The sequence below is a fragment of the Paramisgurnus dabryanus genome, chromosome 2, assembly GCF_030506205.2.
Source record: "Paramisgurnus dabryanus chromosome 2, PD_genome_1.1, whole genome shotgun sequence".
Lineage (NCBI taxonomy): Eukaryota > Metazoa > Chordata > Actinopteri > Cypriniformes > Cobitidae > Paramisgurnus > Paramisgurnus dabryanus.
The window spans coordinates 27,241,099-27,259,249 of record NC_133338.1 but is presented as its reverse complement, the minus strand read 5'-3'; the positions used below and the strand labels follow the sequence as shown (position 1 = coordinate 27,259,249).

The 18,151-nt window shown below is 37.8% G+C and overlaps 1 protein-coding gene across 1 annotated transcript in view; it reads left to right on the top strand.

Moving 5' to 3' along the window:
- Nucleotides 1-15,956, top strand: part of stk33 (serine/threonine kinase 33) — a 29,413-nt gene extending 13,457 nt beyond the window's left edge. The window contains exons 4-14 of the mRNA XM_065267741.1: nt 1,635-1,748; nt 1,864-1,968; nt 2,900-3,038; nt 7,087-7,172; nt 8,613-8,700; nt 10,600-10,675; nt 10,855-10,967; nt 13,596-13,681; nt 13,806-14,039; nt 14,456-14,554; nt 14,845-15,956. Of these exons, the coding sequence (XP_065123813.1) occupies nt 1,635-1,748; nt 1,864-1,968; nt 2,900-3,038; nt 7,087-7,172; nt 8,613-8,700; nt 10,600-10,675; nt 10,855-10,967; nt 13,596-13,681; nt 13,806-14,039; nt 14,456-14,554; nt 14,845-15,063 (1,359 nt within the window). The 3' untranslated portion in view covers nt 15,064-15,956. The remainder of the gene's footprint in view (nt 1-1,634; nt 1,749-1,863; nt 1,969-2,899; nt 3,039-7,086; nt 7,173-8,612; nt 8,701-10,599; nt 10,676-10,854; nt 10,968-13,595; nt 13,682-13,805; nt 14,040-14,455; nt 14,555-14,844) is intronic.
- Nucleotides 15,957-18,151: the final 2,195 nt, after the last annotated feature.

Genomic DNA, 18,151 nt, shown 5'->3' with positions numbered 1-18,151 from the left:
TTAATATATTCTAAAATTAACATTTAATTACAAACACTTACCTGATGTGAACTTGAGGAAACGGCTGACTTGTGTCCTCCCTTGTGTGAATCAGTAAGTGATTCCAGCTGTTGTGTGCGGATTGATCTCAGATGAAATGACCTGTGATCCAGATCCTTCCGAGTTAAAACATTTTAAATTCAAAATACACAGACGCACGCGCATACATACATACATACATACATACATGCACACGCGCGAGCACGCGCGCGCGCACACACGCACGCACACGGGTACACACACGGGTATATTTAGAAGTTTTAAGATTGTTATGATATTGGGACTATTTCTCCACTCGCACCTTCAGCTCTGAAGTTCAAAATCGCAGGCAGTACGCAGCCCAGTTATAACAAATGTGAAAGATATGAAATATCATTCAACAGCGATATCATTTAAGTGCAATCCTAAAATATGATTTAAAACATACTGGTAAACCTTTTATTATTAAGTATAAGAAATTAAAATGAATTAAATCGCATGTTTAAACGCCACAGAGATATAGAGCCAGCAGTCGGTTTCTGATGGGCTTGCCGAGGCGAGGCTGCGCTGGGCGGGGTGTGAGCGCTTAAGTGTCTGTGATTTTCTGGAGCTCATCTGGAGCTCTTCTCCGTCCGAAAGTGTCCGAGCACATTTTTAAATAGACGCTATCTATATTAACCGACCGCATATTTAAACTTAAAGCACATACATTCACGCCTGAACAACTCTTAAAATTACATTTTGTTACCAAATAACAGTAATATTGTAAGCATTTTGTTGTCAGGAAACAGCTGTCATAAGTCCACATATTGACCAGATTTGTCTTAATTAGTTCAGTCAACACTAGCCATTCTGAATGTTGACTGAATTTGGAAATAACCATTCACTTAATGTTTTAAACACAGATTTATCTAGACTTAAAATAATATGTCTACTCAACTAAGCCCAAACAAGAAAATTGGTTTAACTTATATATTTTTGCCCTTCCAACATTTCATTAATTGGATTTTTTACAGTGTAACTGGAATTCTTTCACTATCAAATCTGACTCGCTGAGTGCTGAAAAGTTAATTTTGTCCCTTTCCCCCACGTATTGTTTCAGATCCGTGGCAAAAGATTAATTTTAGTTTACACTAGAGCCGATGCCTTGTACTCTGCAACCTGACCTCCCACCAATATGCTAGCGCCCTCATTAGGTCTGGAGGGAAATTACACCTCTTTATGCTTTTGGTTGCCCTCCCCTTCTCTGGAGGTTTCTGACTGCTGTCTTTGCCAAATCCGCAGCAGGCAGTGCTCAGCCTTGCATGCGCAGAGATAATGATCAAGTTAATTAGACCTGAGATTGAATGAACTGCGGCAGCAACTTAATCATTTGTAACTTGATTAGAAATGCTATATTCCCCTAAACTCCAGAGACTGGGAAACTTGAAAATTAAGTTCCACTTTAAGGATTCAGGTCTCAACTTAATAGAGTATAGAGAAGCTGAAAAACAAACCCACCCTCATTCTGTCCCCATTAGTCAGAGTGAAAGCGTTGTTTACTGTCACTGTAGGAGAAGGAGGGGTTTGTAATGCTTCACCTACAGTAATGCTGCTTTCTTTGCTTGAATCCTCAGAAAATATATTCCTTTGGGAAGAAATTAGGTCAAGGAAACTTTGGCTTCGTCTGCGAAGCCACTCACATTGAGACACAGAAGAAGTGGGCAATTAAGAAGGTGAACAAAGAGAAAGTAAGTGTGTGGTCATCATGTTTCACCTGTTGACAAAGCTGATGGATGGAGAGCCATTCTCATGATTGCCAAGGATGGGTTAAATGCTCTTACTCGATGCTTTGTATCCCTGCAGGCAGGCACCTCTGGTGTGAAACATCTGGAAAGGGAAGTTAGCATATTGAAACAAGTGAAACATGAACATATTATACATCTGGAGGAAGTGTTTGAGACACCAAAGGTGAGAATAAAAACAGAAAAAAGTGCTGGTGGGAAACTAAGAAAGGTGTTTAAAACATAGACTTAAAGCAACACTATGTAGTTTTTTACCTTTAAATAATGTCTCTAAAATTATTTCAGGGATAGAACAACTTTTAACTGGACAACTTGTATTGTTGCTGCAACCTGAGCAGCCTCCTAGCTGCTACAAGCACACTCTGAAAGTGGCGGTGGAGGGTAGGAAACACAGCCCCGCCCCTCCCCCTGCCTGCAAAAGAGTGTCTGATACCAGGCACTGTTGTGTTTTTCAACCACATGGGGGAGCTGTAAGTCATTTTTACATGAAAACTACATAGTGTTGCTTTAATTGTACTATATTTGAGTAGTGTATATATTTTGGGGTTTTATCAGCCGTTGACTTCTTTTTTGGAGGGCGCTCGATGCGAAGTTCGAAGATGTATGTCGTCCGTCATGTGTGTGGTTCCTTTTTTCAAAATATGTGTTCTACGCATCGAGAGATCGTGTGTGCACCACGTGTTTTGCCAAAATAAGTGCTTGCTGCAGATGCGACTAAGGGTTTATGATAAAAGAGAAACTCGATCGCATTTGCAAGATACTCGCATAATATTGTTTGTAATCAGAGTTTAGTGTTAAGGGAGTGTCTTGCGTGTATTTTATGAATGTGAACGTCTCTTTTATCATAAACGGTTTTGACGCGTGTGCAGCAGGCACTTAGTTTGACAAAACACGTGATGCACATGGCTAACATGACACAACAAACACATATTTTGAAAATGCAAGCAACACACATGACACTCCGAACCCTTATTTTGACTTAGCGCCCCTCGGATGAGCAGTCACGAGCTGCCACTGGGTTTTATGAAGTTTGACAACATTGACCACAGTATTGGTCATTTTATCTCTGTCTGTGTGTTTGTGTGTGTTTTATACAGAGGATGTACCTTGTGACTGAACTTTGTGAAGAAGGTGATCTAAAGCATCTCCTGCAAAAGATCAAGAGCTTCACGGAGGAGCAGACTAGACAAATCATCAAAAACTTATCTGAAGCTATTGTTTATCTGCACAAAAAAGGTGAAGCCCACAAAACCCAGCACAGTTTCTCGATATGAATTTGCAGATCTTTCTAATGAGCGTTTAACTCGGTAGTAAATGCCCTTGAAGTTTGAAAGTTTATTTAAACTTGTTGATCTTACCAAGAGGCAACCTTCCAATCTCTATCGTAAAGCCCACACGGAAGTCATTTTTTTGCTATTCATCGACTGGCTGCTTCACGACAACTGTAAGGGGGGGCGAATTTTTTTGTTACTATTTCTTTAAAGCAACACTATGTAGTTTCTAGGGGTGACCCCGAATAGTCGAAGATTTGATGCATCAATAGGAGAAGCCTGATTCGACTACCAATCTCACAGTCGAATCGTCGCAGATGTGTTATGAAATGAGGATCATTCAATTTTGACCGTATATGGGTGCACACATTATCTGATTTCACATATAACAGCTTTCTCACAATATATTAATATAATGCATATTATGATAATGCTGCAAATAATATGTGAAGTAGCAGCTTTCAATAAATATTTTTAAAATGCGTTAATAAATCCAACAACCCCTGTGACCGGGCTACACGTCCATAAGAGGTTTTTAATAAACCATTGCCTCTTTGTTTCTACATTTAAAAGACAAAGCTGGCAAATTATATTATGCCTTTCGTTCTTTTAATAATTTCTATATTTTATTTTATTTATAAATCACTTTGGGGTATCTGATTTAACTATTTGGCTTGTGTTTTGTTTCCGTGCACTTGAGGCATTTTGCATATTTGTTATGCACTTTGTAACTTCTGACCTTATTTTATTTTAAAAAATTTATAAACGTAAATTCTGATCTAATTTAAGTATGTACATTTTGGATAGCTTTTCGTTGTATCGATGTTGCGCTATTGCGTGCTGGCCATGCTTGCGCATGTAATTTAGCCGAACGGGCTAGGTGCTCTGCGTCTCATATTTAGGAGTTCATCAAACTAAACATTAAAAAACGGATGTTTTTCGACGAGTATAAGTTTTTAAAATGTATTTAAAACATAGTGGTTATCTTGTCAAAACAGGTAAGCCGTTTTTTTTTATTTCGGTGATGAAACGGAAACTAGTATCTGCACCGAACCTATTTCTGCCTGACACGAATGTCTTTCTTGTGATTTAATATTATGGTGGGTCGGTGTTCACTTTCAAATGATAGCAAAGAGATTCCTGAAATAAATAATATCATCCGGTCTTTCTGTATCTAAAGTTAATACAAGGATGATCAAAGTCAAAGCAAGCAAGCAAGCAGGTATTTCTGTGCTAAATAATAACGCGTAGTGTCTATAAAATTATTAATTTCAGTGTTTTTCTTGTTATAAATTAACGTTTAATGAATTGTATATAAAGATTAGTTTTTATCATTTACAGTCACAATCACAAATTATTTGTCATTTCTCATTTGTCGGGTTTTTTTTGGTCATGACTGCTTTGACGCGCTAAATCTCCAAATTAAATAAAAACACTTAATTGTAGCCGGAGTTTCCAAGGCAGGATCACCTTTGTTATTTTTTTAGGTTTAGTTATCAAAATGTATTTTTGTGTGATGTTCTGTAGATCGTGGCTTTAAAATGTTATGAGGAATAAATAAACAAATGTTGCCTTACATTTGACCTTAAAAAATTTATATATATAAATGCATCGTCAGTTTTGTCTTCGTTTATTACTTGAAAGACAGTTTTGGTCACTTTATCAGAAAGTTGTTTATGTGTGCTGCTTGTGAAATATAATAAAAGTTACCAATTTGTACCTGGTCTGGCCCCCTCCCAACCCATGCACACAAACATAGATGATTCGACTATCGGTCGACTATGGAAAGATTCGACAATTCTGATTCGAATATGTAAATCCTTAGTCGAGGACACCCCTAGTAGTTTCCATGTAAAAATGACTTACAGCTCCCCCATGTGGTTGAAAAGCGCAACAGTGCCTGGTATCAGACACTCTTCTGCAGGCAGGGGGCGGGGCGGGGCTGTGTGCTCTACCCTCAACTGCCACTTTCAGAGTGTGCTTGTAGCAGCTAGGAGGCTGCTCAGGCTGCAGCAACAGTACAATTTGTCCAGTTAAAAGTTGTTCTATCACTGAAATAATTTTAGAGACATTATTTAAAGGTAAAAAAACGGCATAGTGTTGCTTTAAAGGCAGGGTGCGTGTTCTCTGAAAGCCAATGTTGACATTTGAAATCACCTAAACAAACACCCCCTACCCCAATAGAATCTGGACCTTCTTTTGATAGACCTACCCCTCACATACGCAATAAATAAAACAGGATTTATAAGCGTTTTAACACAGCGTATGCAGGCATGCGCATTTTACTTTCACTTTTGAATCAGAGGCAATTGTTTAAATGCAGCGCTTGCGTACGCTGTGTTAAAACGCTTATAAATCCTGTTTTATTTATTGCGTATGTGAGGGGTAGGTCTATCAAAAGAAGGTCCAGCACACTCTGAAAGTGGCGATGGAGGGTAGGAAACACAGCCCCGCCCCTCCCCCTGCCTGCAGAAGAGTGTCTGATACCAGGCACTGTTGCGCTTTTCAACCACATGGGGGAGCTGTAAGTAGATACGCCCCTTACTGCTGATTGCCTACAAGTGTGTTTTGGTACTCGGCCCGACTCCCTTTTCCAAAGTATTTTTCAAAAATCACACAACCCGCCTTTAAATTATATTACGCCTTTAAGGTTTGCATAATTAAGGGTGTGACCACTTTAGTGACAGCTAAAGTGCCACTGTGGTCACTATCATTGGGCTAGGCGGGTGTGGTTTTAGCCACCAGGCACCTCAGGTCCACCCACGTCCTGCCTCTTTGCCCATTTTCAGTTATCCGCGAAGTGTTGTGCTGCCAAGATGGCGACGGCAGCCTCTGCCAGCTCTACACAAACCTACGGGTGACATCATAGACACTACATCCATATTTTTTACAGTCTATGATGCTTACTCTGCTAACGAGTGACAGAAATGAACTTTGCTTACAGATTACAATTTTTTTGTTTTATTATATTAGTACCTATATTATATTAGTTCAGTATTTTCACATCCTACATATTCATAAACACATCTTGACATGGTGAACACACATAAAGGACTACTAGTACAGGCATAAAGCTATAATATTAAATAGACAGACCTAAAGTTAAATAGACATTTACAACCAAATCAAATGTCAATATTTGACACTGCTGCAGACCTATACTGCAGTTTGGTTTGATTATTTATTCATTGCTTTTAAAGAATTACATAGCGTAATGTGAAAATTAATTGGACAAATTGCTCCCATTTTAGCTTAGTCATATGCAGTGGATTGCTTTGTTCCCAGCTATATCCAATAATCGCCTGGATGATTGCATCCACATTAAGCTCTTCTGCCATTGTGTCTGGCTTGTTTTAATAATGGGATAATAATGAACAACCGTCAAGACAAAATATCAGCTAATTTTAATCGAGTCTGAGGGGTTTATTTGAAGATGCTTTGCTTTTTTCGCTTTCGCTCTCTTCCTTGTGAAATCTGCAGTTAGAGGTAATTTAGGACGTTGCTTGGCAATGAGACGCCATTACATGGGGCTAATGAGTCATTAACAACGAGCAAGGGAGGAATACTGATTAATAGGTGTGTTTTTCAACAGTCTCCGAGTGCTGCTGTGTCTCGCGTCTAGTGAAGCTAATGATGCCACTTGCAATGTGTATACAGGACTAGAGAGTGTTTTATGAGCATGTATGAGTATGTTGGCCTTACACACTGATTATAATTAGATTATTTCCACATTTCTATTTAAGTAGATGCAGTCCAATAAATGTGTGAAGCAATAATAAAGAAATGTGGAGGGCTAATATGCATTTTATTATTTATAAACTTAATTGCGTGACAATATTAATAACAAGAAATGACCTTTTGAGTTGTATTAGGCTTTGGTGGGAAAACATTTCATTACAATTGGTCATCAAAGCATATCTAAAAAAATTAACGTTGCTTATTTAGGATTTATGAAAAATATCCATCTCATCTTCCTCTTTCTCTTTCTCTCTCTCTCTCTCTCTCTCTCTCAGACATCGTTCACCGTGACCTCAAACTGGAAAACATTCTTGTCAAGAGTTGTCACCGAGGCAACGATAATGATGTGGTCAATATCAAGGTGAGAGAGATGGTAAAACTTCTGCACAGGCATGTGGTATGGCATTCAAACGCTGCAGGACCTCTGGATGGTCTCCTCTGTTGTTTAGTTCTTCCATCGTCCCCCTTTCCAAACCTTTTAACCGCTTTTTAAATACTGTCTCATTACACCAGACCTCCTGCTTAACTCCTTTCATATCGCATTCTCAAAGAAAATGAATCACAAGTGGCTTTTCTGAGACAAATTACCAGCCGGGCCACAGCGTGGAGCAGAATCTAGCGTTGACGGGATCCGACTGAAGATGCTACCCGGAGCGTAGGGTTGAATCAGGGCAGCGCTGTGTTATAAATCAGTGTAGAGCGAGGCCCAAAGACAGCGCTGTCCTGGCACTGTATTAAAAGCTTTTATCTGGCAGAAGGTGGTCATCTCTTCTTGATATTAATCCTGCCTGCACTAATGAAACCGTATACACTTGCCGTATATATTATTCACATGGCCCAGGAGCACGTAGGCTTTGTGTGATTGTGGGTACTTGATGCACCTTAGAAGTCTGTTAGGGCTGTAAATATTTTAATTTGGGATCTGGAGGTAAATTAGAGAAATACAGTCATTAAGTGCAGGATGTATGCGATCTGTGGTGTCTGTGGCAAATGATAAGATTAAGAAAACAAAATATATATAAAAGTATATGAAAAGCTCAGAAATGCGATAATGATATTGACCGATATGAAAAATCATGATAATGCTCTCAGGACATATCATACGTTCACTGAATACTTCTTGTTTCAAATCCGCTTTATCTCGGTCTCGGAAGCCATTTGGATTTTTTAGCAGAGTCCTCTAAATTCTGCAACTACTAAAGTGACATTTGTAAAAGTAAGGCATTTCAGTTACTAACTAATAACCTTTTCATTGCCATTAAAGTGAAATTACTTATCCTAAACATACAGTAAGAGCCTGATAAAAATGCTCACAAGATGGTTTTGCATCTGAACTCTTCATATATTAGACTACATTACATTGCTTGATAAAGTGCTTACCATTTATTGTTATCTATGAGAGGATAATAATGTTAAGAGAGAGAAAATGGATGGTATTTGTTATGTTGTAACAAAAAAGTTTGCTAGCAAAACAAAGAAGGAACAGCAGGGCAAGTTAAACTAAATTAATTTCATCCGTCAATGAATGTAAAAATTTATTCATAGAGTTGCAATATTCAGAGAAATAATATATATATATCTAATTATAAGTCCTATTCAAGTAAATCTTATAACATTTTTTAATTCAAACTTTATCCAAAATGACATGATGATAACCCCTGTCTTCCACAAGATCAAAATCTAATTATAAAAATCACTAAGAGCAATGATTAAAGAAGATAACTCTAAGTATTGAATGTTTTTTTGATGGCTTAGTTTGTATTTCAGTAATGTTACAGATGCAACTTTTCTTTAAACTCAGGTCACAGATTTTGGACTCTCAGTGCAGAAGGGTGGTGTGGGCAGTGAGAACCTGCTGCAGGCCGCCTGCGGGACGCCCATCTATATGGGTAATCCATATACACAGACACACTCACACTCACACAATCACATACATTTCACTGTGAATAATTTAAAAATATTGCCACCCTTGCTAAATATAAGCAAAAAACTGTGGACTTGAATCGACAATGTTTCTACTTTTGAGCTTTAATAAAAAAACACAAAAATAAGTTTTATTAAAGTAAAACAATTGAAAGCGAGGAGGAAAATGACTTTATAAAAGAAATGACTTTCTCTAATATACACTGGACATAATTATTGCCCCCCCATTTAATAATCTTTACTACCTCCAATTGCAAGGATAACAGCTTTGAGTCTTCTTTTATAATGTCTGAAGAATTCATGGCATGCCAAGTGATCTTAGATTACTTTTCCATCTTAAAATTTCTCCAGACCCTTCAAACATTGGTGCTCTCTCATCTTCAGTTCACTCAAGTCATTTGTATCTGTATGGTTAATTTCCTGCATGTTTTCTTTTGTCTTTAGAGTGTTAAAAGATGTCTGTGCATATAGAATATCTGTAAAGTCGCAAATATTGAGGTTTCAAGAGATCTTCTTCTTAAACACGACACCATTGTGTCCCTGAGCAAGACACTTAACCCCAAGTTGCTCCAGAGGTGTGCGACCTCTGACATACTGTATATAGCAATTGTAAGTCGCTTTGGATAAAAGCGTCAGCTAAATGAATAAGTAAGCTTGGTCATCTGTGTGTTCTGGGTCAGATTCGGGCTCACCTCGTATTGATAAGGTAGTAAAGATAATATTATTTCCTGGCTCTTGCTTTGGAAGCTGATCTTTCAAACATGGTAAGGAGCGTCTCGTTTACACACTCGAGGAGTTCGGACATTCACAACACGCTGGATAGCTGGCCAATCGGATCGCACCATGATTTCTAAGAATGATTAGCTTTGTACAACTTGTCGCGTTTCAGAAAGGCAGGGCATAGAGGAGCTACAATAATGTACGGTATGTAGAAAATAATGCGTATTGCATTACACCAAATACACAAAGTAATGTGCTTTGTAGCAACGGAATATTGGCCCTTTAAACTGCGTCCCAAACCACTTGTAGTGATGGAGTTGCAGTTTTGTTATCTTTATTTTTTTAAGCTTTCTAACCTCAAAATTTAACTGATTTCTAAAGTTCTCCATCTGTGATCCTTGGAGAGTCTTTGGCCACACAAATTACTCTCCTTGCTGAGCATTAAGATGATATGGACACACGTCTCCAGTTTATTAAATTGTCTTTGTTATTGCCCTAAAATAGTTTTTTTATGTCTTTTTTATTTCCTTAAAGCCACTTTTAGTTTGTATAGCTCAACAATCTTTTGCTGCACACCAGAACTATACTCCTTGGGTTTATGCACTGTGAAGACTGATTAAGAAAGCCATGATCACTCACAACATCACTTTATGTAGTCAACATGGTGTGCAAAGAAAATGTTAATATCAGTGGGAATATAATTCAGAGATTTTTTCTCATAAACGTTTCTAGGGGTGCCAAAAATTGTGTCCAGTGTGTATTAAAGAAAAACATTTATTTCACGATGCCCCCCCCCACTTTCAATTGTTTTTCTTTTTGTTTTAACTAAAACTTTAGAGAAGAAACATTGTACTGTATATTAATTTTAACAGCTTTCTTTCTTATATTTACCAAGCGTGACAATTTTTTGGCCACCACTGTATGTCCCATTTATGTGATTAAATACCATGGGGGGTGTTAAAGTGAATGAAGAGCTGATTAAAATGAACAGTAGAGAGGAGATGACCTCATTTAAGTGATATCAGTGAAGCTGATAACATTTGAGAAGGAGGCTGAAAGCTGTCAGCGGCATCACGCTTTAGGTATCTAGCATTTCACAAGCCTCCCACATCTTTCATTATTGACACCTGCACTTGCCCTTCCAGCCCCTGAGGTGATTAATGCTCACCAATACAGCCAGCAGTGTGATGTGTGGAGCATCGGAGTCATCATGTACATGCTGTAAGAAGATCTCACCTCTTTTCATTCTCATACTCGCACACATAAGGATTAACATGCAATCAGACACTTAAAGCTCTTCTGTTTCCACTGACACACACTTTGCACGGTTCACACACACACAAATAGCTGCTCTGTTGGTTGTCCACTGGTTAACTGCAGTAGTGTTTCTTTTTCGGCAGGCTGTGTGGAGAGCCTCCTTTTATAGCCAGCTCTGAGGAGAAACTTTCTGAGATGATTATGAAGGGAGAGCTCACTTTCTCTAACCCTGTGTGGCGCACCATTAGTGATGCAGGTTAGAGTTGTCTCTGATATCTGTTTATATTTTCCTAAACCCCTGATGATAATGTCTAGACATCAGAAAAATATCAGAGAAATATACCCTCACCTAAAGGATTAATAGGAACATTAAACTAATACTGTGTTTGACTCCCTTTCGCCTTCAGAACTGCCTTAATTCTACGTGGAATTGATTCAACAAGGTGCGAAAAGCATTCTTTAGAAATGTTGGCCCATATTGATAGGATAGCATCTTGCAGTTGATGGAGATTTGTGGGATGCACATCCAGGGCACGAAGCTCCCGTTAAACCACATCCCAAAGATGCTCTATTGGGTTGAGATCTGGTGACTGTGGGGGCCATTTTAGTACAGTGAACTCATTGTCATGTTCAAGAAACCAATTTGAAATGATTTGAGCTTTGTGCATTATCCTGCTGGAAATAGCCATCAGAGGATGGGTACATGGTGGCAGTTTATGTTGAAAAGTGGTGGGGACAAAAGATAAGATAAAAAAATATTACAGCAGGAAGGGGAAAAAATTTAATAACGGCGCATCAAAAATGGTCATAGTGTAGGCCGGTCAACAACACAAAAAGACTCAGCATAAAACCCTCAACAATGTCGACTGCCCATGTAACAGTCCCTGCAACACCAACTCAACCGAGCAGTGCCAAAGCACTAGAAAACAGCAGCACGTTAAGTCAATGATTACAATGAAATTCATTATGTAAAAGAAAACACACTATAAGCACACAACGCAACATATGTGACCCTGGACCACAAAACCAGTTGTACACTGCAAAAAATGATTTTCAAGAAAAAAAATTCTTAAATTAAGTAGCTTTTTTCTTGATGAGCAAAATGACTTAAGAAAATTAGTCTAGTTTTTAGACCAAAAATACCAAATGAAGGTGATTTTGTGCATAAAACAAGCAAAAAAATCTGCCAATAGGGTAAGCAAAAAATCTTGAACATTTTTCTTAAACAATAAATTCAAGAAAAATTCATGAAAAAATTACTTACCCCATTGGCAGATTTTCTTGCTTGTTTTATGCACAACATCACTTAAATTTGATATTTTTGGTCAAAAAACTAGATTTTTGCTAAAAAACATCTTAATTTAAGAATTTTTTGATATTTTTACTGAAAACAAGACAAAAATACTAAGGATTTTTTTCTTGAAAATCTGACTTTCTTACTTAGTATTTGTGTCTTGTTTTCAGTAGAAATATCTAAAAATTCTTAAATCAAGTTGCTTTTTCTTGATGAGCAAAATGACCTAAGAAAATAAGTAAGAAAGTCATTTTTCCAGTGTTAAGTCCCACATTTATTGCTTGATTTTTTAGAACATTTTAACCAAATGCTTTCAAAAAGTGGTGGGGACAAAATCATCCATTTCAATAAGTGGTGGGGACATGTCCCCAGCGTCCCCAGTGTAAATGACACCTATGCATGGTGGTCATAAAGGGATGGACATGGCCAGAAACAATGCTCAGGTAGGCCGTGGCATTTAAACGATGCCCAATTGGCACTAAGGGGCCTAAAGTGTGCCAAGAAAACATCCCCCACACCATTACACCACCACCAGCCTGCACAGTGGTAACAAGGCATGATGGATTCATGTTCTCATTCAGTTATGCCAAATTCAAGACTCTACCATCTGAATGTCTCAACAGAAATCGAGACTCATCAGACCAGGCAACATTTTTCCAGTCTTCAACTGTCCAATTTTGGTGAGCTCGTGCAAATTGTAGCCTATTTTTTTATTTGTAGTGGAGATGAGTGGTACCCGGTGGGGTCTTCTGCTGTTGTAGCCCATCCGCCTTAAGGTTGTTCGTGTTGTGGCTTCACAAATGCTTTGCTGCATACCTTGGTTGTAACGAGTGGTTATTTCAGTCAAAGCTGCTCTTCTATCAGCTTGAATCAGTCGGCCCATTCTCCTCTGACCTCTAGCATCAACAAAGCATTTTCGTCCACAGGACTGCAGCATACTGGATGTTTTTCCCTTTTCAAACCATTCTTTGTAAACCCTAGAAATGGTTGTGCGTGACAATCCCAGTAACTAAGCAGAATTACTCAGACCGGCCCGTATGGCACCAACAACCATGCCACGCTCAAAATTGCTTTGATCACCTTTCTTTCCCATCCTGACATTAAGTTTGGAGTTCAGGAGATTGTCTTATCCAGGACCACACCCCTAAATGCATTGAAGCAACTGCCATGTGATTGGTTGATTAGATAATTGCATTAATGATCAATTGAACAGGTGTTCCTAATAATCCTTTAGGTGAGTGTACATACCCTATGGATGTGACAAAAAAGTTACTAGTTTTTGGGAGAAAGAATACTGTGTAGGAATTTAAAAAATGCAGACTAGAGGCATTTTATATATATGTAATGTGTGCATATTTGAAGAAAACAGCATTATGAAATTGACATATCTCTGTTATGGGTGTAAGATTAAAAAAGATGTGCTTACCTAACTATGAAAATTTGCTTTAAGAATTTTAAGAGACCTTGCATGGGTATTTACACCACCAAATATTGACATCTGAGATATCCGAGTAAAAATATATTTTTTCTTATAGTAAGGCTGACATTTGCATGGAACTGCCCGTAACGTTTTTGTGTTCTGTCTTATAGCTAAAAATGTATTGCGAAGTCTGTTAAAAGTTGATCCGGCTCACCGCGTTACAGCCAGTGAGCTGCTAGATAACCCTTGGATTTCGGTAAGAGGACTCAATCACTCTATTCCCCTGTGAAAATTAGGTCCTGAATTTTATATTCTAGATTTAGAACAATTTTTATTCTCTTCAGTTTGGCAAATGACCAAAAATTGTCACTGTTTTAAAGGGGGATACGTCCACCAGCACGCGCACTAACGTGCTAGAATTGATGCGTACATTTCGGGACTCACCAGACGACGAAGAAACTGTAGAGATGAGTGATAGACTGCACGGCCTTTCTCTCATATCCACTCAGGACAGAGGATCAGGGCCTAGAACCTCACAGGAGCTCTCAGGTACCCAAACACATTCTGTGGAGGACGTAACAGACAGGAGTGATCCCTCCGCCCCAATCAAGAAGGTAATAAACCGGATATCACGATGGACACTTTAGCTAAAAAAAAAGATTATCAAACTCTCAAAAGTTTTTAACATATCAACTATAAGAAAGTAAGACCCAAATATACTGTAGAAGAGCCTAACTAATATCACTGGTGTTCATAATTCTGGAACAGGGTTTCCAGTACTGATTTCAGTCTTGGGTTCTAATTGGTAACCTAATGAATTAATCGTAAATATAAATGTTTTCTTTTTTTTAATTAATTTGGGTATTTTAAAGAGCTTGTACAGTATTGTAGATGTGCATCATGCCTCCAAAAAGCCTTTAAATGTGACAGTATTCACATGCATTTCCCAACATACCAATATGTCTGCCATAAATAAAAAGTGTAAATGTCTCATTTTTTGTTTTTCATGTGCTGGATTGTATCCTTATAGCCTCTGAAGAAAAAAGTGTCAGCGTCATCCTTTAACGCTTCAAAGAAGAGCACAACGCTCGCAAAGGCCTACATCTCTCCGAATGCATTCAAGACACCGGTCAGTCATTCACCCAGTCTCATTAAAATTTAACACCTGCTGCTTGCTGCTTTGCATTTGACTGCAAAAGAAATATTTATCAAAGAAATATTTTGTCCTTTATAAGTTATGTGAAAATTCATGGTTGGAATTCTTGACAACAATCTGCATGTTCTTTAAACTGCCACTAGATGGTGCCAAGATAACCCTGCTCCAACAGCTGTCACACACCACATAGCACCGTCCAGCACAGTGCACTGTGTTGTGTTTCATGCTTTTGTGAGATGAATGAGCGTGTCTTATCTTTGCAGTCCCACACAGGTAACAAACCCCCTGCGCAGTCGAGCACAAAGAACTACACCAAGGCCTCCAACTCGGGATCCTGCGTCAAACCGTCATCGCCAGCGAATGCAGTAGCCGTAGCATCCAACTCAAGCAAGCACGAAAGTACGTCCCCACGTCCCTCCACCGCTTCTACCCCCCATTCAACCAACCCAGGCTTTGGCCTCCGGGCTCAAAAACGCAGCTAGACCTCATCAGAGACCGGTTGGATGGTAACAATGAGTGCCAAAGGTGAGGAATGCTTTTCCAGGGATCCACTGGACTGTGTTGGCCCTGTTGGAGTGACTTTTAAGCCAGAATACAACAAATCAAAAGTAAAAACTATACAAATCAGAACTTTAGTTTTACTTATATGAAACTGTGACCGTTTCCTGACAATAATTTTGAGCAAATTATTCAAGTGACAGTTCAGCTAAAATTATTCTCATAGTTGTACATGAAAAAAGTCACTTTCATCATACGGAAAAATACATCATAAACATTCCCTACATTTTTTTTGTGTTATGCAGATAAAAGTAAAGTCACACAGGTTTAAAACAAATTCTTTTTAAAGATTGGGTGAACAACTCAATTGTATATTGCTCTTCGTATGAATAGGACTTCTTTTGAGGATGATCTATTATTTTTTTTGTCAGACTCACAGAATTTAACTAAATGGAGGTGAAAGTAAACCGACATGCTGCTTTAGTTTAATGGATGTGGAACAGATGAACTCATCACTGTAAAAGCCCTGCATGGCATGATATCGATTTGCCTGCTCATGACATGTTAGAAAAGGCGCACAAGTCATCTTGAAGCACATTGAACTGCTATTAGAGAATAAAAAGAAGTTTTATGTTTCTTTGAATGTATTGGTTGCAACAGGGTTTAATAGCTGTAGCTCTCCGTTTTGCAATGAAGCCAAACAAAAATCTCCAATCAAAACATAGTATCTAGCTCATTTAAATGAATGCTTATGCCGCATCAGTACAGTACATCCAACAGCTATCTTGACCTCAGATGTTCCCTAGAGTTAAATGTGTATTTGCTGGTCTCTTTATCATCATACCGGTCATCTTTTGCCAAATAATAAGTACCTGTACATGTACCTGTTCCTAGTAATTGTTGTTGTCTATTACAAATAAACCATCCACATATAAATATTTTAACATTATGTTGACTCATATTTATGTCAGATATTTACAACATACTTGTAACTACGTAGAAATGTTCCTACAGGTGCAACACAAATAAATAAAAGTGAGGTGACTTTAATGTTAGCTGTATGGTACAGAATGACTGTGAGCGCTGAGTGCCTGGACACCATGAAGAGAGCAGGATTGGGAGTCAAAGTGCAGGGTCTCTAATCTTGTTGAGAGCAGCAGGGGATACAGTGAGTACTGCACCACTCAAGCACTAGTCTCTCTAGTGAAGAGAAAATAATCCCCAAGATGGGTACAATATTAAAATAGTCAAGCAGAACTCAGAGACTATTGTAATCCTGCCATTTGCATCGAGGGAGTGTGAGTGCATGTGTGTACGTGGGAATTTTTTGATGAAGGCTGAAGGCCGAAACCCTTTTATGTTGCATAAGCATGGGCACATTATTATTACTATGGTGACACTTTACAATAAGGTTGGATGTATTTGTTAACATTAGTAAATACATTAGCCAACAATGAACAATAGTTATACAGAATTTTATTAATTTTAGTTCATGTTATTTTCAGTATTTACTTAAATTTTATTCAAATTCGTCATTTTGTTTTTCAAGAATTGCACAGTTTACAGGAACTTTAATCTTCATTATAAAAATAACATATTGTGCATTTTCCAACATTGCAGGTGTTTTAACATAAACAAAAGACTAACATCATCACATTTTGCCAGGGGAAGTACGGATTTATAAAAATGTATCAAATTGTTTACACACATTCACAGTTTTTATTGCCTTTTGATTAAGAGAATACTTAATTGTGTTGACATATTGCTTGACCTCAATGTTAAAAGCAATTAAAGATGTTTTGGAATGTGCAAAGTTACATTTATGCATTTATGAATGTAAAATTTTGCCAAGAGAATAATGAGATTAATAATGAGAGTTTCATTAGGCCTCGTTTTAGTTCTGTTGAGGTCATAAAGGCCAAAAATAACATCCTTCCAAAACAGCTTGAAATCTTTCTAAATTTTTTCTACAATAAAATTACAAATGTCAGACCAGAAACTTTGGACAAAAGGGCAGTGCCAAAACAAATGGGTAACTGTTAATGAGCAGAAAGTGCACAATACATCAAAGTTTTTTTTTTAAAATCTCTAACAATATGATCATCAGATGGGTAAAATTTCAAATTTGTCAATTTAAAAGTTGTAACTGTTAAAATTAGTTAATGCAGCACGAACTAAAATGAATAACTGTATTAGCTTTAACTAAAATTAACAAAGATAAGTAAATGGAAAAACTAAAGGGATTATTTTTAGTTCGTGTTAGCTAACGCTGTGTCCTAACTAGATCCAGCGCAATATGTGATGAGCAATTTGTCTGTACATACTGAACAGGGTTGTAGCGCGATGTAGTCAATTACAAAACACAGCCAATCAAAACAGTTTTGGTCTGTTTGCGTTTGATCTGTTTTTTTGCTCTCTTGCACTGCAGCTGATGACCAGACGCACCAGACTCATCGCTTTTTATTGCTTTCCTTGTGCAATTTGACGGATTTGATATATTTCTGATTTTAAACATCTATAATCAATCTCTCCAAATTTGATGATTATTAATCATTTATACTTTCATTCGAATGAGATCTCTGTATAGGTGGAGCTGTCAGCTGTGACGTCGCTTTTAAAAAAGAAATCTACATCGCGTCGCGGGTGTTTAGGACAAAAACTCTGATTAACATAGGAAAGATAACTTTTATTGCATGTCACTGCATCGCATCGCATCTAGTTAGGACTGGGCCGTTTCTAGGCATATGGCGCCACCATATGCAGGGGTCACCAAAGAGCGCCTATACATTTTGACTGCTGCTTTACGCACTTGAATGAGTAAAAATGAGCACTGCAACAGAATTAAAGATAAACTTTAAATGTTGTGTGTTTAATTCAGAATGGAAAGCAAAATTATTATTGATTAACTCTTTCGACGCCAGCTTTTTTATTAGGAGTCATCATTTTGCCTTCCAGAAAATGTTCTTCTGTAAATATATAAACATACAATATATCAAATGAAAGAACAGACCCTCTGGTTTCAAACAAAAACAAAAAAAGTGTTTCATCTTACCTTCATTAGTTCTCTTTTAT